General features: G+C 40.2%; 1 protein-coding gene across 1 annotated transcript in view; it reads right to left on the minus strand.

The window, feature by feature from the left end:
- Positions 1-24,992, minus strand: part of slc24a3 (solute carrier family 24 member 3) — a 91,534-nt gene that overhangs the window by 17,744 nt on the left and 48,798 nt on the right. Inside the window, exon 3 of the mRNA XM_072678140.1 lies at positions 8,079-8,155. Within this exon, the coding sequence (XP_072534241.1) occupies positions 8,079-8,155 (77 nt within the window). The remainder of the gene's footprint in view (positions 1-8,078; positions 8,156-24,992) is intronic.

Here is a 24,992-nt window from a genome sequence, read left to right on the forward strand (position 1 = left end):
CTAAAAGGTGAAGTACTTGCAGCATCTGTATCCGCGTAGGTCGGCATATTCACATGCCATATTATAGGGCACATTTACAGTTTGCTGCAGGGTGTGTGAGGAGACGCTTCCAAAGAGAATGTTACCCAATACGGAAAAGCAGCTTGATAACATGCGGATGTGTGCCAAGCACATTCAGCAACAGACTGCTGCTCCTGATGAGACTCTCTTGAATTCATGGAATTATTACATAACAAGTAAAGAAAGGCTCTGCGTCCTGCATCGGAGTGACTGGGTGAATTCTGTCAATGTATGTTGTGTTATCTATAGGTAAATGAACAATCTAATCTCTACAGCTCTAGTTAAATGTTGAGTCAAATGGGTTGACATTGGCCGAAAGTGTTCACCAATGGTTCTCCACCAATGGCATTCGCTCCTGATGAGATCGCTTCTGCCGTTTCTGAGAAAGTGTCCTTATATCACGAGCACTGTGGCAGCCGGCACTTATTGCATGTCTGTGTGTGTGTATGTGTAGGGGATTAGCTATCCCAACATCTGCTTCTCGTAACACACTGTGGTCAGTAGGGTGTGAATATCTCCGTGTGTGGCTGTATTTCTCAACAGACTGTGATAGAATCACACAGGTTATTATGCCGGGGTTCGCCATCCTTTGCATTATTTGGTTCCCTCATTCTAATATTCCCCTTATTTAACAATCTATTTAAAGTTGTTTATGTTTATTCAAAATTTGCTACTGAAACTATGAGGCTAATGTCACTAATGGCTTCGACACACTACACGGCTTGTAGAGTCGTCAGGTTGCTGTACTGTTAAAACGACACAACTTGATCTCTTGAATGTTTAAGTCGTTGTGGTTTGCACACTACACCACTGTTCAACGACAGCAGATCACACATGACACATGGTACAGGTCAGTAGAAACATCAAAGAACTTTTGCTGCAGCCATGCTTGCTCTCCTTTCGCTTCTTCCTCGGCTTTCCTTTCTCCTTGTGTTCTCATTGGCTGGAGCATGACACTGCAATTACTGCCAGTCATAACCTGGTCGTGACACTTTTCACACTACAGGATTTCGACTTGCCGATAGGTCCAGATATTTAACATTCTAGATATTTTATTTTTAACTCGGTCGCATCTTTGAACAATTCACACACAGCAATCTAGAGCCGATTTTTGAGTGCAGTACGATTTGCCTCTTTGTCCATTTTGTAGGTAACAATATATCATACAGTGACTGAAACCACATGAGAACATTTGAGGTTACTGAACAACTCAACACTAGAGATGAAAAAAAAAACAACGATCAGCCAAAATATGTAATTCGACAATTTGCCTCTAACTTCGCAGATACTGAGAGCTGATCAGGTTGCATTCGCTCCCTGGCCTCGATGCTGCAGTTCCTTGTTCAACCGATGGAAGTATGAAGTTCGCACATAGCAGCAGAAGCCCGTTAGTTCCAATATTGCAATCCGCTCCATATGCTGTATTCGTCACATAGGCGGTTCTCACCATATCTCACTTAAACACAAACATTTGTAGAATAAGTAGAGAGAGAGAGAGAGTACATGACTGAACTCAGTATAGTGAGTATCAGAACACAGCAGAGCTAACAAACACCACTAACCACACAAAACAGCACACAGTGCAGACCACATAAAACCATGACCAAAGGTTTTTGCGTGAGATAAAACCTATTTTTGTTTGTGTTTCCACTCTGAGCCCCACAGTGCAGATCTGTACAGGTATTCACAGCTCCCTAAGCACATGCTTGGAGTTCGACAGGGTTTAAATGTGGTTGATTTAAAAAATGTATGGTACATTTCATCTTGAAAGACAATGCAGAGAATGTTATAGAAGCCCTACATGATGGTGCATCCCCAAAAGTTTGCTTGGAAAGGTTAATATGGCATCCAGCTCCGGGTCAATACCGACAGCTGATTGCCTTTCAGCTGATCAGCTGCTCACTGATCATCTCTACTCAACACAGCTTGAGCACAATGCCATATCCATTGTATCCATTACATGTGAGCTGCATTAGCCTAGTAACCAAGCCCAACATACTGTATCTTCAATTAGGTATTTCTTCATCCTTTTGAGTGTTATTTGGTTTGGCTATTTGGTTGTCCTTTGAGTCTTTGTTCCTCTCAAGGTTTCTTCCTTCTTGCTCAGGGGGTGTTTTTCCTTGCCACTGGCTTGTTTACTTGCTGCTCGGACTCGGATCTCTGCAAAGCTGCTTTGTGCCAATGTCTGTTGTTAAAAGTGCTATACAGTCACATAGCACCATTCAATGTTTTGTTTTGACAGCAAAGGTTTCCTCCTGGCACACCTCCCATGAAAATCATCAAGCTTGTTCAGTCGCATTCTGATGGTAAGTGCATGTACTTCGACATTACCTGTGATAAGAGCTACCTGAAGATCCCGTGATGACATTTTAGGATGGGTAGAGACTTCTTTGCGCATTTTCTGGTCTGCTGTTGGACTGAACTTGTTAAGACCGCCTCACCAGGCCATGTTAGCAGTTGTTTCACTCGTAAATTATTTTGCAGAGAGTAGAATGGCTGAGATCCTTTTAAACCCTTCCCAGACTCATGTACATCTACAACCATCTTTCTGAAGGCTGTGGTGGTACCTCTCACTTCAACAATCTAAAGCAAACCAGACTAAATGTCTGAGGTTTAAATTAGACAAACTTCTCCAAAGTAGAAATAAATGTGGGGGTGTCATAACTTTTTTTTCCCACAGGAAAACTATTCATTCTATTATTTTATTTATTATAGCTTACAAATAATTTTTGTTCAAGACATTTCTGCAGTTCAAGGTGTATAATTACCTTCTTCTCAAAGTATAGTTAAATTGTATATGTTGGAGTATGAAAAAAAGACATGAGTTGTCCTATTGTTATTACATAACTATATATACTTTGCCTTGACTGACTGACTTCATTTGGGGTGAGGCAGAGAAAATGGTGTACATTTCTCTTGAATCCATTGCTTTATCAACTATTGCAACATGCCCTTATACACAAACACACACACACACACACTCACAAACACATGTCATCCATCCAACCACTCTCTGTAAGTCAGCCCTAAAATCAACAGGGTGGTCAGATGCTTTATATTTTAACGGGGCTACACTCAAGGGCTACACTCTTCTACACACATTCACCCAAACATTAACATGGGTGATGACACATGGTATTTGTTAAAGCAAAGCCCACAGAGACCTCTGAGACCTGTCCAACAACGCATCCCTCCAAGACTTCACCGATCACTGATCCACTCATGCACACAAACACACACACACACACACACAAAAACACAATGTTCCAGTTATGTAACCCTCCTCTCCACTGCCGACCTGACAGGACAGTGCTGGGGCAGTACACCTCCTAAAGAGAAATAAAGTATCTAAAACTAGCCGAAGGGAGTCGCAGAGGACTCACTCTAAATCTCTCACTAGCCTCGCTCTCTGTCTGCTTACACAAGCAACTAATTAAACAGTACAATGCAACAGCGGTGTCACATCAGACCCGCAGAGGATTTCAGACAGAACATATAGTACTGCCTCTTCTTTAGCTCTTTCAACTGAGCACGCACCCACATCAGCTCGCTCACATAATGCGGCCTGTAACGGGTGTAGCAGTTTTATTACAGTGTTGAAAAATGTTGGGAAAAAGGATACTGGAATGATATTGCTGATAAGCCCTTCTGTTCTTCTAAGGGTTTCTCATTTGCTGTCTTTCATGAAGACCACTCTCCAGGATCAAGAGTAAGAGTAAAGTGAAGGCGATAGAGCTTATGCTACGTATACACCCACACTCGGCTTTTACCTGAAGTTGCTTATTGATTCTTGGGGTTGCAATTCTTGGGGTTTATTTTGTAAAGGGCTAGTGCAATCAAACCATTCTTACAATATGCAATTACCAATCATACAATTTAGATAATCACTAGCCATTTCCCAAAAGCATCTTAGGGTGATTTCACACCTATATTGTTTGGTTCGGACCACACTCAAAAGTCTGAAGGTCCGAAGTAGCATGTGTGAAAGGACCCTTAGACTAGGGTCTGAACCAAAGGGGTCAAAACATAGTCTGACCAAAAAAAGCTGGTCTCTGTAGTCACGGATTAAACTGAACAATGGTTGGGTTGGTTTACAGTGTAATAACCCAGACCAATTACAGCACGTTGAGGCAGGCTCCTATCACCCATTAAACAACAGAAAAAGAAACAAAAGCTTTAAAAGAAGTAGAAATGAACCACAGTAGTACATGATTATGATTACATAATTTTACCCGGCAAACTCACAACATACCCCTGTAGTACAACCCAATCAACGTCAAGTATAGGGATACCTAGCTCACCTAGGTGATGATGACATGGTCTGGACTTTCAGGTTTGAAAACGTTAAATGTTCATTTTGAAGAGGGCTAGCACAATGTATGTACATTTGTTATGTTTGGAGAAGCCATAAAACATAGGTCTTCATGGTCCTCTGGAATAAAGCAGTCAAAGGCATGTTTTCATTTGTAAAGGTATTATCTAATCAATCAGTGTGGCAGAAAAAAAACATCACTACCTCCCTCTTCTTTCTCTTCCCTCTTTTCATGAATCTGTTCCTTTTCCAAACACCCTGAAACGTTCATTTTGAACAGAGCTAGCACAATCAAACCAATCTGGGCTCGGTTTCCCAAGAGCATCTTAACGTTCAGATAATCGTAACTGGGCGAGAAAGTGCTCAATGTACCATTTAAAAATCATCTTTGTGCTCATCTTGATGCTTTCAAGAGAGCCAGTCCTGCGTAATATATAATTAGAGCTCTGGAGAATCAAAGACACTTCAACATATTGAATATTGAAAATCAAATTCAGCCTTGAGCTCAGAATCAGAATCAAAAAAAGCATCCAGCCTGAGAATATGTGTATCGTCACACCCCTAACAGTCTGAATAGTAAGAGTGAAAAAAAGGCAAGTCAAGGGCAGTTTCCTGAACCATGAAAATACCACAGACACTTTCAACAACTCACAGTGGAGAAGCTTGGCTTCCGCTGCATGCGAGAACTGAACAACACACATTATCTCGAACTAGTGGTGTGAGACGTTTAGCATTCCTGGGTCCTATAAAGCTACACTATATGTCCAAAGGTTTGTGGACACTCCTTCTAATGAATGCATTCAGCTACTTGACACTGCACTCATTGCTGACACAGATGTTCGAATGGACACACACAGCTTGTCTAATCCCTGTAGAGAAGTAATGCCAGAATAGGACTCTCTGGAGAAGATTAACATGAACCTATTGGCATCATGCCTAGTGCCAGGCGTGGACAAGAAAGGAATAAAGCCCCCCTCGTTGAGCTGTGGAGCAGTGGAATGATGGTGCTCCGTCCGATACGTTTAGGATGAGGTGAGGAGTTGGGAATGAGGTGGAGTTGGTGATCATCCAACATTCTAATCAGACTAACGCTCTTGGAACAGAATCCAATCAAATCCTCATAGCAATGCTCCAGAATCTAGTAGAAAGCCACCCCTGGGCAGTAGAGAGAGTTACTCCAGTAAAAGCAGGATACATTTTTTTAATAGCCCTGATTTCAGAAGAAACAGTAAATGAGCAGGTTTCCCAATACTTTTTATAGTGTATGAGGTTTCTATTACTGAACATAGTCATATTTAATGTGAAAAGGTTTAATGTTTTTAACAATCTTAATGATTCTCATAATGATTTTTCATGAAGCTGATTGAGTGGTTATTCATCACCTACTTTTTAAATTAATTTTAATTAATGTATTATTTCTAACTTCTTTTATAATAGGTCATATTATAGGCCCTAGAGCAAAATATGAATTTAAGTGTTATTTCATAGGTTTGTTGTCCATTATAAAACAGATTTGTCTACAATAAAACAAAAAAAAAAAAACTCTTCTCTAAATGTTTTGCTTCGTACTGAACACTGTAGATAAAAACCTAGATTTGCTCCATGGCAGTAAACAACAGCAGGCACATTCTCACGGACAGAGCCACACCCTTCACATCGTTCTCATCTCTCCAAAGCCCAGATGCCAACCTACACCCCTGGCATGCCTTGAGTTCGAGATCTATTTGTTAACCATCCTAAACTGCGAACAGTGTAACTGTGAGAGTGTCAAAAAAGACAGTGACAGATTGAGAGACAAAAAGGGGAATAATGTAAGCCATAGGAAACCATCCACTGAGCAACTTACAAAAAAGACAACACGCCAAACTCGCTCAGTTCTGCACAACTTTCTTTCTTTCTCTCTTTCTGCCCTGGAAACCTGACTTTTTCAGCATTCAGAGTGACAAAACCAGGTGGAATCAAACCAAACAATACAAGCAGTGTGCAGCAAGTCACTGGAGAACCGAGGCGATTGCGTATTCTGTAAACGAATGTGAGTTTTGTGTCATCAGTCCTGAAGCTCCAGGGGGTTTGGCTAAATGCCCACATGCACACACATACACACGCAAACTGCTAAATTAAGCCTCTTTCTGTGGGGCCCCACATCCACTGTTGTAAATAGTATTTCTGGTAAGAGCTTAAGGACAAGCCAATTGAGATAAAACCATGAAAACGCAGAGAGCCACAATCAGCGGCCAAATCTCAAATAAAGCACATCAGAGAGCAGTGGGAGGGCATATGAGGACCACTGAGATGCTAACTCATGCTTTTTCACGGACACCGCAAGATCTTTTTTTCAAGACGGACATGCAGTCCAGTGCTGCTGATTTCCAAGCTCTTTTCCAGACTACACTTGTGATAATAAAGGTGCTACAAAGGATTCTTTGAGTGTTAGCATAAAAAAACACTTTTGATTCCAAAAAGAACCATAACAGATCAGTAACAGTTCATAACAGATATGTATGAAGGATGTGAGGAACCTCTTAACCTGGTGATTTAAAGGCTCATCACAGTCACACAACATTGTTTTCATTTGTAAAGGTAATATCTAAACCATTGGTGTGCCAAAAAACAACGTCACTATCTCCCCCATCTCTTCTTATGAATCTGTTCCTTTTCCAATAAGTTAGTTGTTGGAAAAAAAGGACCTGATCCCAGAGCAAAATCACTGGTGTTAAGTAAACAAAACCAAGTAGGTGTTCAGAGTATGAATTTGGAGGACACCCCTCTGAAGAACTCAGGATTTTGCTGTGCACATTTGTATAAAGGACTAAGTGTGTTTTTTCTGTCCAATAAATTAGCATGAAATAGAAAGCTCCATAAAGGGCTAGTTCTAGTAGACCTAACTGTAGTTTATGTATATATTGTGCATATTTAGTACTTTACTGTTTGTTTTCAAAGCAAGAATGTACTCACACTGAGAAATGAGAAATAACCCTTGACTTGAGGTTTTAGAAGTAGTAAATTTTCGCAATGGGTTTAAGCTTCTCTACCCATCACTAGTGATCATTCTGAAACTGCTACAATGCTTTTTTGAGATATGAAATCCTGCATCCTACTGAATTTGTGCTGCTGCCACAACACTACTAACTCTCCATGCTATATATCAGTGTTGTTTTAAAAAGTGTTGTCTAAGTTCTAAATTCTAGGTTAAACCTAAAAGACCCAGGACTCATTAATGCCATGTCTTTGCTGATGTCTTTGAGCAAATTAGATGAGCGTGGTCTGTGCCAATTTATCACTTCTAATTTATCACAACTCAACAGGCGTCAGATTTGGCATCTATTGACTGCTTTCTATTCACCATAACAATAAAACTGCCTAAAACTGAACTGAAACCGAAAAACAAAAACAAAAACTGGAACTAGATTATTGTAACACATGGCACTGTACTTTTAACTCAGGTGACGTCTGAATTAAAATTCAAATTTTTGACATCCAGGTGGATCAATAACGCAACAGAAGAGACCAGCTGTCTCTGAAGAAGCACCAGAGTGGCGTAAAAAACCCAAACTTAGGCTGTAAAGTTGTTTAATGACAGGGACATACAGAGTTGGGATACAAGGAAAGACCAATCAAGTGTTTTAGAGTGTAACCTCAACAATTTTCCTCTCTCTCTCATACATGCACACAGCACAGACATACAGAAAGCTGTAGAGACACTTACGCACACAACGTGCAGGGCCACAGCTCCCTCCATTCGCTCCTGGTTGGTGAAAATGTCATCTGGGAACTCGTGTATACCTGAGGGAGAAAAAAAACACATGCATTAGAACACACAATAACCATGCACACAGAAACAGCAGTGCACTACTGTCTGCAGAACACTCTTTCACTTCAAACATTTAGTCTCTGCAGCCAAATCTACCTGGATTAGCACAGGAGAGAGATACGTAATATTTATTTCTGTAGGACTGCAATGGTTATTTCCTACTTCCTATTAAGTGTCTCAAATAAGCTTAAACAGCTTATGTAATAATACAAGTGTATTTTAATAACTGTAACAGCACATCCTCCCTTATGTGATTGTACATATAACATGACGTAATAAAATAAGAATTATTGTATTTATATGACCTGCTGCTTTTCCTTTTACACCTATTAAGATGCAATTATGTAAAGTAAGTTAAGTAAAGTTAAGTATTTGATTACACAAAATGTACTCCTGCAATGCATTTGTTACAGCGGATTCCCCACCAGTGGTTATATGGTTATTACACTGATTGTTACCTGGATATAAATAATAAAGTACGACTGTGCAAAAATGTTGAATTTCAACTGAAGTTTTTATTTATTTTTTTTCCTTTTTCTCCCAATTTGGTACTGTCAATGAACCCACCCGTAGCCCCCCCAGCACTAGCAATGCTCCCGACACTAGGATGGTAAGGACTGAACACGTCTCCTTCAACACATGCAGAACCAGCCACTCCAGTCTTTTTCGACCTACCATTTATTGCATTCAGCGACAAGAGCATTAGTGAGGTAATCTGCTTCAAAGAGTCCTATTCTAATGGTACTTTTATACAAGGACTGTGTGTGTGTGTGTGTGTGTGTTTGTTGGCACATCTGTGTCAGCAATGGCTGTAACTTCAAGTAGCTGAATGCATTAATTAGGAGGGGTGTCCAGAAACATTTGGACATATAGTGTATGTTTAGACATGACAGTTTTACAGTACTGTGGCTCCCTAAACATGGTCAAATCACTAATGCACAGCCTCTTGTGGCTTATTGCTTTGATAAAATGGGAGCATAAATTGCTACAATAAAATACACTAATGTGTATTATTATTGTTATTAATATTCTTAGATCTCAATACACAGCTTGTCCACTCAGCAATATAGTTTGGTCACCAAACCACCAAAGATTAACAACCGAACTCAGTGGTCATGTGTGTGAATATCAGGTATCACGGATGGTTGGAAAAATACACCCGTGTATTTAAGGGTACAGCATATTATGTAGCTCCAATGTTAATGGCTTAACCTAAAGCGAGGCTCCTCCACTAAGGTTAGGCAGACAACAACAATCAGATTGACCCATGTGTGATTTTCAGCCGCTGATTTCCCTGCAGTTATGAGGCTGTTATCTCGGCCCTCTAAGCGTAGCTGCTCTGTTAACAAGCTATTCACAATCGCAGCATGCCACCTTGATGGCTCCATTGATAAGCTCCGGTCCATAGATTGGAGCCGGTGCCTGCTGCAGGACTCCATTTAGGCTGATCTGACTTCAGTCAGCTGAGAGACGGTGGGGAGAGCACAGCTAGTTGTGAACTCCCTGAAGCGCAAAAATTGTGCCTGTTCTTCTACCGCCTGCCTGCATCCATGACGTCAACTGCAGGACTACTACTGAAAGCCACGAGACCCCTGAGACATGCTACTGTTTGTACATTGCATGATTCAAGCCTGAGCTCTCTCGGTGCAACTGGGTTTAGGGCTCTATGTGTTGCGTTGTCTAAAACAGTCTTAACCCTTACAGAATTTCTTATTTCAAGAGAAACAACTGTGCAGTTTCAGCTTTATTTCCAACTCTTTTAGCTGTCACTTGCTGTACTTAAAGCCCATTCCTCAAAGCTCAAAAAATCATATAATTCTGCTTCTATTAATAACAATCAATACATTACATTACATACATCACATGCAAAGATTGGTGGCAGACAGTGGCTCATTTTGTGTTGTGTTAAAACCCAGACCGTTAGATAGCAGTGCAGTACCCTGTCTTTAGCCATTAGACTCTTCCAATCCAATGCTATGACACTTTTTCTAAAATCTGATTTAAAAAACGCAATATATCACTTTGCTTTTAGTATCGTAAAATATTGAATTGTAACCTGTGCCGTGATATGCATCGAATCGTCAGGTTATTGCCAATACACAGCCCTACTGTATTTCGCAATAGCTGCTGTCAACTGCAGCAGGGCAATGAAGAGTGGTGTGCAAACATCAGAACAGCTTGTGGAAGCCAGAGCATTGTGGAAAGGATAATACACATATATTGGTTTACAGATGACAAAGCCATTAGCACTGAAAGCTGTGCGTGTGGGTCCGGTGGTGTGTGTTCCACGCCGTGCAGTGACATTCTATCAGTGAACAGTCGTCAGGGTGAGAGCGCCAGCAGCCTACACACTGTCCTCCCTGCCCCTGCTGTACTGAGCCAACTAAGCACACACACACACACACACACACACACACACACCACCATACTCCACTACTACACGTGAGGAGTGGAGGAGAGAGAGGGAGAGACAATGTCTCCTGCTGGGTGGAAAGATGCTGTAGCAAATGAATGTAACTCCAGTCATCTATCAATTGGTTGTGTATTAGCATGAACCTGGTGATACGGTACATATCACGATATAGGGGTTATGGTTCAATATATTGGGATATATAGCAATTTTCAACTTATCAACTCAACTCACCATCATCTGCATAAAATCTGAGTAAAGGAAACGGTGACTTTTAGCAATCGGAGCAGTGGCATCCAAAGACAGAGCACAACTCTGCTGTGTAGTGGTCGGGGTTTAAACACAACACAAAATGAACCCATGACACCAATCTTTACATGTAAACTGATATTGATACAGTTTTGCAAAACATATCACAATACTTTTGGTATAATCAATATTTTCTTACTCTGTTACTATTAAACACGCTTTTTAACCTCTTAAACCCCAGTATTATTGTTGGTGCCGGTCTCCTGACTTCCTCAATTATACATCCTTTTACTCTCTGACTGACTCTGTTCCTCAGGACTGTGGCCAGAAACAGTAACCACTTGAGCAATGTGTCAAATTCCATTTTATTCCATTTTTATGCATTTCACAACCGCTCCAAACAGCACAACCAACACCGAAAACTTATTGCTCAACCGACTACAGCAGACTAATGAAAAACACACAAAACGCAGCCAGTTATCTGTCTGTTTTTCCCTCTGAGAGCTGTTGCCCGTGTTGGTGTCTTCATTAGAGAAGCTCAAACACTGAGTCTGGGTCCCCTCGTAGAGCATAGCTCACTAGAGCGTGGCTTTAGTCAGTGTATTCACAAGAGCCTGTGATTAATCTTATTTCAATTGTAGTAACACAGAACACAGCACACTTAACAAGCTTCAGTTACTGAGGCTGCACCAATTAAAACAAAGCACAGCTTAACGGCAGTCTGAAGCTGGCTACAATGCAGAAAAACAACCAAGCCTCCGCCAGTCAGCTTAGAAATATAACAGTGAACCTCTAAATGTCTGTATTTGGACAAAAAAATAATTTACCTATTTAATATATCCTACCTGGTATTCATTCATAGTAACCGCTGCTGTCAGGCCAACAGGCCATCTTAAAATTCCAGCGTTTATTTATTTATTTTAGTCAAAAGTTATTTTATTTTTATTTTAGTTAGTTAGTTAACACACATTTGGTAGTCCTGAGTTAGGCCAAAACCAGCTAAAATTGGTTAAATGTTTAGTAAAATAATTATTTAATAAGATTTTCAAATTGTCTCTCAATTTGCTCATTGTTTATTTCCATTAATAGGTCTGAAATTTGCATGACGTCCCCAGGCTGGGAGGCTTTTGACCATGGAGCATTTGAACTTAATGAGCAGGCAGTTAGTCCGTTCTGCCACTCTAGGGCTGTGAAATTACACTACATAAAAACACAGTTCTGAGCATATGTACCTTTCCGTTCATTCTGGGACACAGACATGAATATGGTTTCACAGCTCTAGAGTTGCGCAACCGTCTAACTACCTGCTTGTCAAGTGACAGTAGATCATTAGTTTGAATCCCATCAACCCCACAACCCTCCATGGATAGTAAAGTTGATGACAATCAGTAACAGGACCTTGTGGCCTTCAAACAGGGCAAGATTATACAACAAAAAACTACACTTGATGGAAGCCAACAGAGCAATCTTTCAGAAACATACAAAATACATATCATCTGCCATTACAAATGAATTCTGGTATTTTGCAAATAAACTGACGTGCTGTTAAAAATGACATCTAATCTGGCAACAGTTGCTACAAATGCCCACATTAGTGGGTGGAGCATGATAGATCCATGTTTAGGTCCATTCAAAACCTAAAAGGCCACCAAACCTTTTTCACTGCCTCTACAAAAGGGCATTCTGGGTTACTAGCTTCCCAACTTTGGGCTGATCCACAGAGCAGACAGGAGAGGGGAAGAGGAGAGCTTATAGATGAAGGCCTCTCTCTGTGGGAGACTAACAGCCGACAGGAAGGGCACGAGGACCGTCCACATAAATTAACCGCTGTCAGCACCAAACCCCAAGCTCCTCTACTCACACAGCTCCACCATCACTGCAGTAAGTAGCTTCCCTCACCTACTGTAGATCCACACACAGTCGTCATATAGCCTACAACACACCTATAACCTACAGACCCCTCACATCGTTACCGAGCTGTAAACAAAGAGAATAATCAAAGAGTTAACATCAAAACAGTGCGTCCACATACACAATACCTATCAATCAGGCAGTTACTGTCAGACCTGAGAGGCGGACTGAAGGCCAGGCCTCTGTTATGCAAACTGAAGCGAGGGTAACATCTGTTGTCAATTACGCTTCAATGATACAATTAGAGTGTTTCTGTGGTCAAGGTGAACTACTCTTTCCAGCTCTTCTGAAGACAATATGGAGCCCGGTTCCAATGCGTAATAGTTCTTTCTTCTATATAGCGCTCATTTTAAGGAGCGTGTCAAAGTTGATGGTTCTGGATACTGTTACTGGGCTGTGTCAGTCCAGGGTTGATTCTTTCAATAAATATACCATTCACAATCACTGAAAACACACAGGGATGATAATACATGAAGCAACAACAGAATAAAATAAGAAAGAAAGACAAGGAGAATGAGACATGGTATCTGTCATGTTTCGCATGAGCAGAACTTGCTTGCCACATGCATAGTGGGCATCATATTTAGCTCCAGGAAGTTATGTTAGTTAGAATTAAGGGATGACTGTGATATGACAAAATCAAATATCAGTCACCAAAATGATGATATTTGTCAGAAATATAGATAAAGGATAAAATGCACTTTTGAATAATACACTGAATTATGTTAAACTGATGCATCAAACCACTTGCATTACATGTACCCCACAACACACCCTTTACTACAAAAAAACAAGCAAGCAAAATCCATTTACCATGGTTTTCCTTGTCAAGTTAACAAACACTCGCACACAGTTACTGAGTACTTACTGAGCCTGTGATGCTCTGTATGTACTGTGCAGGGAGGCAGTAGGATGCAACAGTACAATATTTACTTCCATCATTACTTTTATTTACTTTATTTTTAATATTTATTTATTTCTGGTAAATGCAAGATGGTATTCATTAACTGCCATTAGAATGATTACACTGTAATCTGCATGACTATATGTGGATCTTATACTACAGGATGATCAGCAATATACTTTCAATAAATTCCAAGTTGGAACCAGCTTATTAAAGTGAATGAAGAAGTGTTTATGACACCAAATCACATTCAAAGTAACTATATTTTGTATAGAGAAAGCTGGAAGTAAATATTTGTGTATGTGTGTGCGTATGGGTCCAACTTGCACTGACAATTGGGGGGCAACAAAATAATAATAATAATAAAAAACCAAACAAACAATGAAAACGTATTTCTGTTCTAACTGAATGATAGATATTTGGTAGTTAATATACAAGCAGGAATCATGAGGGAATATTTGAATAATTTATTTCACTTGGCATCATGTTGCCCTTTGTAACATTATATGTTGTGGTTATTAAAGGTCATACTGTGACGCCCCAATGAATTTGCTACAGCGTTGGCAGGCCATTTATTCTAAGAAGCAGTTCACATCAACAAAGCTCATAAACTACCAGAAATATTGAGAGATGAAGAGAGTGTGATCTCTTTGCAATGCTGTCGTCTCTTGTATTACAAGCAGATCATACAGAGGGAAAACAGGGACGTTGATTAAAATAAAGGCATGTCTCTGGAAGCATCTGCACTGAAATAATTCAAACAATAATGCCATTATTACACCTAAATAACTAAATCTAAAACACAATAAATAATATAAACACTAAATGAATTCACGTAAACATCTTGCTGAACCTGCCCTAAAAGACCAACAGGCCAGGCTATGACTGAAGCTGTTCTTAAAACCCACCCACCAGTCTAGCTCACAGTGTTACAAAATGTAACGTTTAAAAGAGAGTGTAAAAACACAGTAAATATTTTAAAACACGCTCTCTACATAAAAAATTCAATTAATCTTCTATCCAGAAATATTACTCATGAATATTCATATTAATATATGTAGTGAACACAGTATTTTAAGGCCTTCAAAGACACTTTTAGACATAACCTTAAGCGGACTATCAGTGCTGTGCCATTCAACTGTATGCGTCCTTCTATCCTTAGGTTGCCAATTATTGACCATCAGAATCAATACTCACTCATCAGACAATTCATTTCATTTTCTACCGTCTAAAAATCAAAGCATCATCTTTTTGGCTCTGTGGTACATTTAGAATCATTTCCACCTGTAACTGCCTTTTCAAACTATCCCAATGTGGCTGTAAAACTGCAAATCTGGCAACCCCCCACACTTATCATGAAAGCACTGCAGTGTTTCTGGTTGCCGTAGCGACCTTGCAGCATCAAATCCCTCTGTTTAATACGGTTTTACTATCGAGACTGTTTTCAGCAGTTTCACAGTCATGCCACTTCTTGTGCTTGTCGCTAGAATTGTGCCCCCTTCTTTAGTCTTGGGAGGCGAATGACCCAGTGCTCCTCCACAGTTGGAAATAACGTTTACATGGCCTTGGGATTTTTTGAATATTTCATTTCCATTAATGATCTTCAGAACACACATTTTATTTTTATCTAATCGAAAAAAAAGCTCACAAGCATCGAGGAAAATAGATATGTGTCTTGTTGGCTGAAGGTATGCACTGTATAATATTTATCGGCTTTGTAGCTCTGTAGCACATCATGCATAAGACACACAGCAAAGTGATGAGATACTCAGTTAAACCAATGAATATCACAGTCAAGGGTACTGAATAGGAGTAAACGCAATGCCTGTCTAGTCTAGCTGTCTATCAGTTTCTATCAGTGTTCTACAAGGAGAGACCATCTGTGATAGCAGTGTCTGATTTATGATTCTGCACTCTTCATGCTTTGGCAATAATGTAGAATACCTCCTGGGCAATCTGTATGTTGTGTATTCTAATATAATTAAATGAAAGTAGGGCTGGGCGGCATGGTGAAAATACTATAATCACGACATTTCCACGATACACAATATTTATCACATACACCCAGTCAAATTACAATGTTAGTAATAAAACCTGCAGCTGATCAGTGTTTATTAAGCACTAACAGTATCCTTGATATGCTTAGAAAAGCTTATTGCTATCACGATAACAAAATTAATCACGATTCGATAAAATATAGTCTTATTGCCCAGCTCAAAATGAAAGAGATGTGTGCATTTGCACATCTGTGTTAGCAATGGGTGAAACATAAAGTAGCTAAATGCATTTATTAGAGGGGATGTCCACAAACATTTGGACATATAGTGTAGTTAGATTTAACATCACAATAAAGTTAAAAGGAAAGCATCAGCCTGGACGACTTGAAATTGTCACAATACAGAGCAGCCAATCACATTCAGTATATCAGTCCTAAAGGCATGGTAACAAAAAGTGAGGTTGTCATGTAAGAACGAATCCTGAATGTTTTTATTAAATAAACTCAAAACCTTAAATTTGTGAATAAAATACAAGACACATATAGGATATGGCGTAGGGGTGTAAAAAACAAACAATCAATCAAACAAACAAACAAACAAAAATGATCAAAGTGTCTTAATATTATGTTTCACAATTTTGTATTAGAGTCGGACAGTGGTTTTATTTTGTGTTGTGTTTAAACCTCGACCGCTAGATAGCAGAGCTGTACGCTGTCCTCAGATCCCACTGTTCCGATTGATGAAAACGTCTTCTCTTTTACTCAGATTTTATGCAGAAGATGGTGAGTTTACTACGACGGTTTTCCTAAAACGTGATAATAATAATAAAAATAATTTAAAAATTCACAAAATATATTGTGATACTGTAAGCAGGGCAATATACCGTAACCCCTGTATCATGATGTGTTGTATCACCAGGTTCTTGTCAATACACACCTCTAGATATGGGCTTTTTATATCTTGTCTTGTGCTTCTCATGTTGTTGCAATGCTGCTGTGAAATGCGATTGTTATTTTAACTCGTCAACATTTCAACACTGAAGTCTGACCAGTAGCTGGCTTAACAGCTCACTTCCCAGTTTCATTGCTAGGAAGGGGCTCAAATTGCTGCTCTCCAATGTTGAACATGTGTCTCCGTTTTAGTCTGGTTTCAGTTTTCTCCATTTGAACCCACAGTGTAATCTATTCTGGAAGAACAGACCAACAAAAATGCTCTAAATGACTTGGAATTAACCTTTGACATTGACTTTTACTCAAAGTTAGGGACATTTTCTGTCTATAAAGGTTTTGGAAATATGTGTTTTTAATTGGACAGCGATGAAATTATGATGCTACAGTGTGAGACTTATTGATGGGTGTTATTTTAGACCTCTCATCCAACTTCATGACCAACTGTCATTGCTAATGGGACTGATTTCACAGCAATGATGATTTAAAAGGGTGTAAATAATCCCACTCTGTTTTTCGTTCACTTTATCCCTTTAGAATAAATTTGAAATAAAATGACGACTATACTCTGATGTCACTACTCTGACCTTGCTAGGGACATGAGAAAAGCTCCAAATGACTGTGGGAAAAGTGGACAGTAATAGTTTTAAAGAAAAAAACAAACATACACTGAAATACTGCTCTGTTAACATCATGAATCCTGTTTTCTACAGATGTCTCAATTTCCTCCCTGTCTTTTTGTGAATAAGCTTTTTGCGCACTTTCAGAGTTGCTGGGGACGCATAATCCACAGCCTGGTGCAGACAGGCACAAGCCAAACGGTTATCATTCTCAGCTATGGACTCAGGCAGACGTCACTTAGAGAATTTAAGCTTAAATTCTATTAAGGACATGAAGACAGTCTTAGTGAAAGCTGGAGAATTGCTCTCTGTGTTTTTCTACTCACTGGCATAATACAGAGGCTTCTGGGGCAGCTACAGTAATGCCCTCACGCTCACGCAACATGCTCATCCACTCTTACACACAGTGTGGAAATGTGCTCGAATTATTGGATGGGAGCATCAGAACACAGAACCATTGTAAGAGTTATCCTTGAAATGGGAGAGAAGGGTCAGATGAGTGAGGCTACGGCGGAACAAAACACATAACTGCAGGCGGGACACAGTCATGCATGAGTAGGAGATATAAGTAGATTATAGGAAAAAAAAAATACAGTCTCTCGTCTCTCTGACGATTTCACTCCCCAGTCCATATGGCAAATATATGGAAAATATGCTGTAGAAACGATTGTAATATCACTGTTTTTCTGTTGTCACTTGAACCAACTTATTTACATATGTCCACCTATTCTGTCTACCACAGTTTAGCTCTGCTCATTCATAAAGCTCATTCTCAGGAGTGTTTTTTCAATGAGGAACAAAACAGCGCAGCCAATCAAAACTAAGATCATGATTTTAGTGTTATAGTGTGTTTAGTCCAAAGGTAATTGGATATTAATCAAAAGCAATAAACTGTTTTGTTGTCAAGTTATAGTGAAAAATGTCTTCCTCTCTGTGTGCATAGATTTTCTTCCTGTTTTGGAGATGACATGACACACCGTATCATTTTATCTGCATGTTTTCAACAAGTAATGCAAAAAACAAAAATAAAGTCTCCATCACTAGACATCATCAGTATAACCAGTGATAAACTTAAGCTTATATTTTATACTGTTCACAATAATAAAAAATAAAAAAATTAATAATATTGTGATATTTGTTCTTTTCTAATTTCTTAAATGTGCAAAAACCCGCGACTGACTTCTACTGAACATTTTTTTCCCTTCATCAGTTTACATTGAAGGGATTAAGCAGACGACTTACAAAAGTGCTTCACTGTTCACTCAGAAAATATCCCAAAGACCCAAAGATACCTCTAAGCTTAGATACTACTAAACACAAAAGCCAGAATGGAGACCAACATACTCAACACTACACTTTACCCAAGTACTATTGGAAGAGGTGGGTTTTCAGTCTGCGTCTGAAGACAGCGAGCGACTCTGCTGTTCAGACACCCAGGAGAAGCTCGTTCCACCACTCTGGTGCCAGGACAGAAAAAAGCCTGGACACTTGTCTTCCGTGAATCTTAGGGGATGGCGGGTCGAGCCGAGCCCTACTCGAAGCTGGAAGGGCTCTCGGTGCAGATCGGTTTTTGACCATTGCCATCAAGTACGGAGGGGCTGGTCCATTCTTGGCTTTGTAGGCCAGCGTCAAGGTTTTGAATCTGATGCGAGCAGCAGCTACAGGAAGCCAGTGAAGAGAACACAGCAGTGGAGTGACATGGCTGAACTTAGAAACGTTGAAGACGGCCTGTGCCTCTGCATTCTGGATTAATTGCAGGGGCCTGATGGTGCGCAGAGGGAGACCAGCCAGAAGTTGCCATTTTGAAGATACAAGATGTCCATGTAGGAAAATGGACACGCTTATAAACCTGAGCTACTTTGACAAGGACGGAATTATGATTGCTTGATGACTGGGTCAGCGCATCTCCAAAACATGGAGATCTCCAAATCATGGCAGGTGGTATCATAGTCAGTATAAATAATAAATATCATTTATAAATATCAGTATAAATCATAATCATAGTCAGTCGCATGATTTAATTTGACAGAAAGTTATTCATGCACTACATTCATACAGTACTCTCGTATACTCTGCATATACTGTTGCTTATTGATGATGATGGTATTATTTCACATCAAGATGAGGTTGATACAGTATGTAAAGCAACATATTAGTGACCAATACAAGTAAAAAAAAAAAGGTAACCTCTAGCATCTCATACACAGATTACTATCTAAGCTATCGTAACCGCTGAGCATTTTCAGCAGTGCTGAAATTGCATTTTGCTATAGATATCACTGCCATTTCAGTCGCAGCAGGGAACGAAGATAATTCAGAATGATCTTTCCATTTCTCTGCATCAATCCTCCCTTTTTTCCTGCCTTTCTGTTCCGAGACAAGCAGTGCGGCAAACCAAGGTGCTGATTGTAAGCGTGCATTTTGCTCAAGTGGCCATGGTATTGCAGCAGAGAGGGGACAGTAAAGGCCGCTCATTAATGACATGATTCGTGCGCTACCAACGCAACTCTTCGCAGCAATCTGTCTCCTTAACTTCTGCTCAGACACTGTGCCCAATTAGGCCTGGATTCAATTAATGCTTATTCACACGTCCCTGACTGCATTAGTCACATCAGAGCGTGCTTGCTTCAGCTCAGCCCAGAGCTCGCTTCTTCTCCAAGCTGTAACTGATTTGCAAATCACATTAGAAAAAGATAGACCATGCATTTCAGAGCAAAACAAGGTTTCTAATAATATACATTCACAATTTACTGCTAAGCAGAAAACAACACACAGCAGAAAGAGTGTGAGCTAGCCCTTCTGGCTGCGGCTTTTAGCCTCTTGGTCGGGGGGAAAGAAATAGAAGGTCAGATCAGAAATGTCTTTGCTGCTTACATAGAAAGATTTAGTAAAAGTAATGAGTAACTTACGTTAAATTAATGTTCACTGTGAAATTGTGTTGCTTATGAAACACACAAACACACGCGCACACACACACACAGTAGGAGGGATAAGAATATTTGATGACACACACAGCCCTCTTCAAATCCCTGACTTTTAAATCTATGCTGGATCAAGCTGGATTTTCCTGCACTGCTGCTGCTGCTGCTGCTGTTACCGCTGCTGCTGCTGCTGCTGGGACAGCGACTCTGAGAAACAACAGAGATGCCAGTCCATGCTGATTACATAAGAGCCCAAATATTATATAATTCAGACTTTTTTTTTTTTTTATAAATAATTCATCCTAATCCTGTACATCATTAAACAGACCTCAAGAGATAAGGCTTTTTAAGAACAATGCACAACAGAACTGCTCTAATCTACATGTCACTGTGTGGTGAACAGATGCCAGTTCACCTTTTTTTTCCCTTTAAAAAAAATGGCAGGAATGGAGGGGGTGGACTTTAAAGTGGCAAGCTGTAAGATTAAACGAGTGCTGTGGCTTTGGCTTCCTAAGCCACTGGCCCTGATGAAACTGTACAATGGGAGTGAATGACTGAGCCCATTCCTGCTTGATCTGTAAGCTCTGGCAATAAACACAGTGCTACACCAGGGTTAAACGGGGGTTTAGGATGCTCTGTGACCTTACTTGGTTTGCCCTTGTCCTTGACTCAAAATGGATCTTCTATCAGGCACTGTCTCTTATATTTGCCCAAACTGTAAAGACCAAAAACCAAGGCCACCTTCATCATGCAGGGCCTGTTAACAATAGAACTTGAGAATGCTGCATAAGGGCTAACCTTAACCATCTTAGCTCTTTTCCCTAGAAGTGGATGGGACCCCCCTTGTGAGCCTTTGGCTTGTTCCACATGTTTAATTAGTTTCCTTTTTTGGTCTTATTTCTAGATTTGCCTTGCCTCTGCCTTGCCACAACAACAGGTTGTTAAAAAAAAAAACACTAACAAATAAATTTAACTTAACGGTAAACTCTTGCGCAAATGACTGCCAATAACTGCTAAGAACCTTGGGAGGTGGTGCACCGGTCCACTGTGCAGCCTTGCTTATACAAAAAAAACATTAACAAATGTTTTAAATTAAGCTACACTGCATTTAGAAACCTGTGCTCTGGATATGATCAAGTCAAAATAAAACCTTTGGCCATCAGCAAATCAGCAAAGGCACATTTGGGGGAAAAATGGAAAATTTTCATTTCATGAAAAGAACATATTGCCAACTGCAAAGCATGAAGGGTGGATCTATCAAGTTTTAGGGTTGTGTTGCAGCCAGTGGCATTGACAGTATTGCACAGATGGAGGGAGGGATGGATTCCACAAAATACCAGCAAGTCCTGGATGCAAAATAAATAAATAAATAAATAAAAATAAATTATATCGTTTTTTTTTGTTGTTTTTTTTGCACAAAAACCATGTCTCTCCAAAATGTTACATTTATTGCATTTAATGTATTATTATTAATTCTGGAGCATTTGTAAGCTTAAAATCTGTCAAATGATTTAAAAAATAAATTGTCACTTACATATTTATATGCAAAACATACATGCACACACTTATTAAGTACTAATTATGTAAAGCTGCTTTGTGACGACAACAGTTGTAAAAAGCGCTATACAAATAAATTTGACTTGACTTGACTTGACACATACATACATAGAATGGTTTAGGCAGATGACCTGGGCTTGCACTATAGAGTGCCTTCTTCTCTAATCCCCACAAAGATGATTTGCCAGCTGCCTATACGTGCTGGACTAATGACCACATGGCATCTATGAATGCTTTAATGTGTGTAAAGCCCATTAGGGTGTACCAGGACAAGGACATGCTAATGGAGAATATGTATAGCGAATTCCTCACATGTTTGATCAGAGCAAACACTTTACTGTTTTCACAAGTATAAAGGGTCAACTTTATACTTGTTATCTGTATCATACACGCTTGCACTGGAGCGGGACTGGAAACATTATCTTCATTTAATAAATCAGTGCATATCCCTGCTTCTTCGCTAAAATTCACCAGAATGCAGGCCTCTACTTCTCTACCTCATGTCTGCTGGCAGACAAGGGGTTGTCCTGGAGCTGTCCATTCGAGCAGACAAAGAGTTGTTCTGGCCCTTTAAATCTCCACCTTTCCATGCTCCTGAAAACACTTACAAACACACACATATGGTTGCATTTAAGGTTTTTTTTTTGGTTTTGGCCACAAGTGTGTAAAAACAACTGGGTGGCACATTACCTAATGCATCAGACATTTGTCTGATGGAAGAGAAGGGGACTGAAGGAATAGACAGAAAGAGTAAGCTGAAGGCACAGTCGTGAATGCGTGACACAATCCCTAATAGTTATGAATGAAAATGAAGTCTGCTTAAAACGCCTGTATAGTGTGCAGCTGTAAAGTGGTCAAGCATGGCAAATAAGAGGATATAACCAAACTCTGTCTAATCCTGTAAAGCCAAAAATATGCTTCCAGTCACTTGTACAATGCAGAGACACACAACAAAGTTTAAAGTGAGCGTGGAGAAACAATAGAAAGGTTCCTTGGTGAATGCAATTCTGGACAAATTCCAAAACACATAATGGCACTGAATAGTACCTGTAATAAAAAACTCTATGTAACACAATAAAAGTATATTATTTGTGTTTGGTAATGACAGATATCAGCAAATGAGTTATTGTATAGCATTAACTTTCTGCATGTAACTCACTTCACTGGCAGATGTGGAGCAACTCACACTGCTGAGTGTAAGGTAGAGGTGAGCAACCTGACATTTGCACAAATCACAATGTGCTCAAATGTATATCATTAATTTCATCAGTACTTGATGTATCATGCACAAACTATCACATAAAATATTGCACGCAAAATATTGTGTATTGTGAAAAACATCCTTTTCTCCCAGTCCCTTTGGGACTGCCAATTAACCCGCCCGTCCGTAGCTTCCACTAGCTTTAGCAATGCTCCCAAACAGTAGGAGGGTAAGGACTTCTCACATCTCCTCTGATACATGCAAAGCCAGCCACCACCTCCTGACACACTCGGAAGAAGGCGCCAGGTCCCCAGCTCCGTCACACCAGTTAAAAGACGCCTCTGTTGACCAACATGGCTTCAAGAAAGACAATGGAGGAAAGTGCCATCTACCCATCCAAACAGCACTGTTAACTGTGCCCTCTCTGACTCAGGCCACTGATGGCAAAGTGACATGGCTCAGGATTCGAATTTGCGACTGGTTGTGCCTTAGACAGCTGAGCCACTCGGAAATGTCCTTAAATATAGTGATATACACATGTAGCCTATCGTCCAGCCCTAGTACAGACATCACAGTTAGGTGCATGCAGTTATATGGAGAACACACGGTGCGCAGTAAGCTATAGATGAAGTGTTCACATGGTGGTTGAAGACTGTTGAAAGTAATGTGAAGCCAAATTTCACAAGTGCGAGTTCCACCTGGAAACCTTAACTGTTAACATTAAACGTTAGCAAGGAGAAGTGCTGATTTAAATGGTATTGTGGGAATTGTAGTGAATTTAGGAGTATCGTAATGGTAACCTTAGACTTGTTGTCTTTCCTCCACCCCCTTCTCCTTTTTCTTTGTCTCATGCTGCTCACATACATTCTTTTTAACCTCTCACTGTTCTGCTTGCAGTGAAACAACTGAAAATAAACAAGTATTTCACCAACATTCTGGCCTTTTTCCATTTTGGAAATGAAGGCAGACTGGACGAGGATGGTGGAAATAAAAGAAAACCCAGCCTCCTGCATGTGGGGGGGTTCTGTTGCTTTTTTCCTGTTGTAAACACCATGAGGTCCAAACCGCGGTGTGAACCGCACCGTGATTTTGTGTACTGATGCATCCCTACTGTGACTTGCTATAATCACTGTGATATTCTGTAGTGGTAAGTAGTAGTTTTACTCCTACCTCTAATATCTGGATTAGTGAGAGTGTGTATGTGCTGCGGTGGTTGCGTGTTTCCCTGCATGTGTGTCAGCATGCAGCTCCGCATCATTAGAGTGACATTGTTCAGTCAGTGTGAGATGCAGCAGCAAGAAAATGAGAGCTCTTCATGTGGGAGTAAAACACTTAATTAAATCTTCCTGACATTACATTTGTGGGTGAATGTCAATCCTTTTATTTCATGCAGGAATTATCTCAACTGACAGAAGCCTCAATAAAAAAAAGGGAAAAATCAAGCTAAAAAACTCATTCCCTGTGTTTTTATACCAGCAGAATGCCATCAGTCAGCAATTGCATTTACTCTACTTGGCACATTTAGACAGATTTAATTGTGATCCGCAGGGAACGCATTAATTAAAGGTGTTTTGAATGAGACAATCCTGTGTCTTAATCCGGTGTAGCTAATGTGCATCCCTCATCTCTCTCTCACTTTCAGTGACACGTCTGGCTCGCAGTACTGCTGCTGATGTCTAAATCACAAGCTCCTGAGTTGCTGGACTGATCAATGACCCCATCAATTGACAGTCTTATGCACTCTGCTCACACACACATACACACACACACACACACACACACACAAACACACACATTTAGGCAGTGAGCGTATCTATTCTGAAGTCCTGCATAAAGCACAATGCGTGTCGGAAGCCTGTGTCTGTTGGTCGCCGAGGAGTGAGCCACGCTCTCAGGGGACGTCATATTCCTGGAAACGTGGCCAGTGTGTGCGCCAGTGAATTATAAATCATGCAGTGGAGAGATCAGGTCAGGTCCAGATGGAGAGGGGGAGAGAGAGAGAGAAAGAGTGAGTGAGAGAGAGAGAGAGAGAAAGAGGGAAGGAAGAGGGGTTAGAGGGACAGGACTGTCGTGTTAAAGGCTACAACAGGCC

The sequence above is a fragment of the Salminus brasiliensis genome, chromosome 4 (genome assembly GCF_030463535.1).
Source record: "Salminus brasiliensis chromosome 4, fSalBra1.hap2, whole genome shotgun sequence".
Taxonomy (NCBI): Eukaryota; Metazoa; Chordata; class Actinopteri; order Characiformes; family Bryconidae; genus Salminus; species Salminus brasiliensis.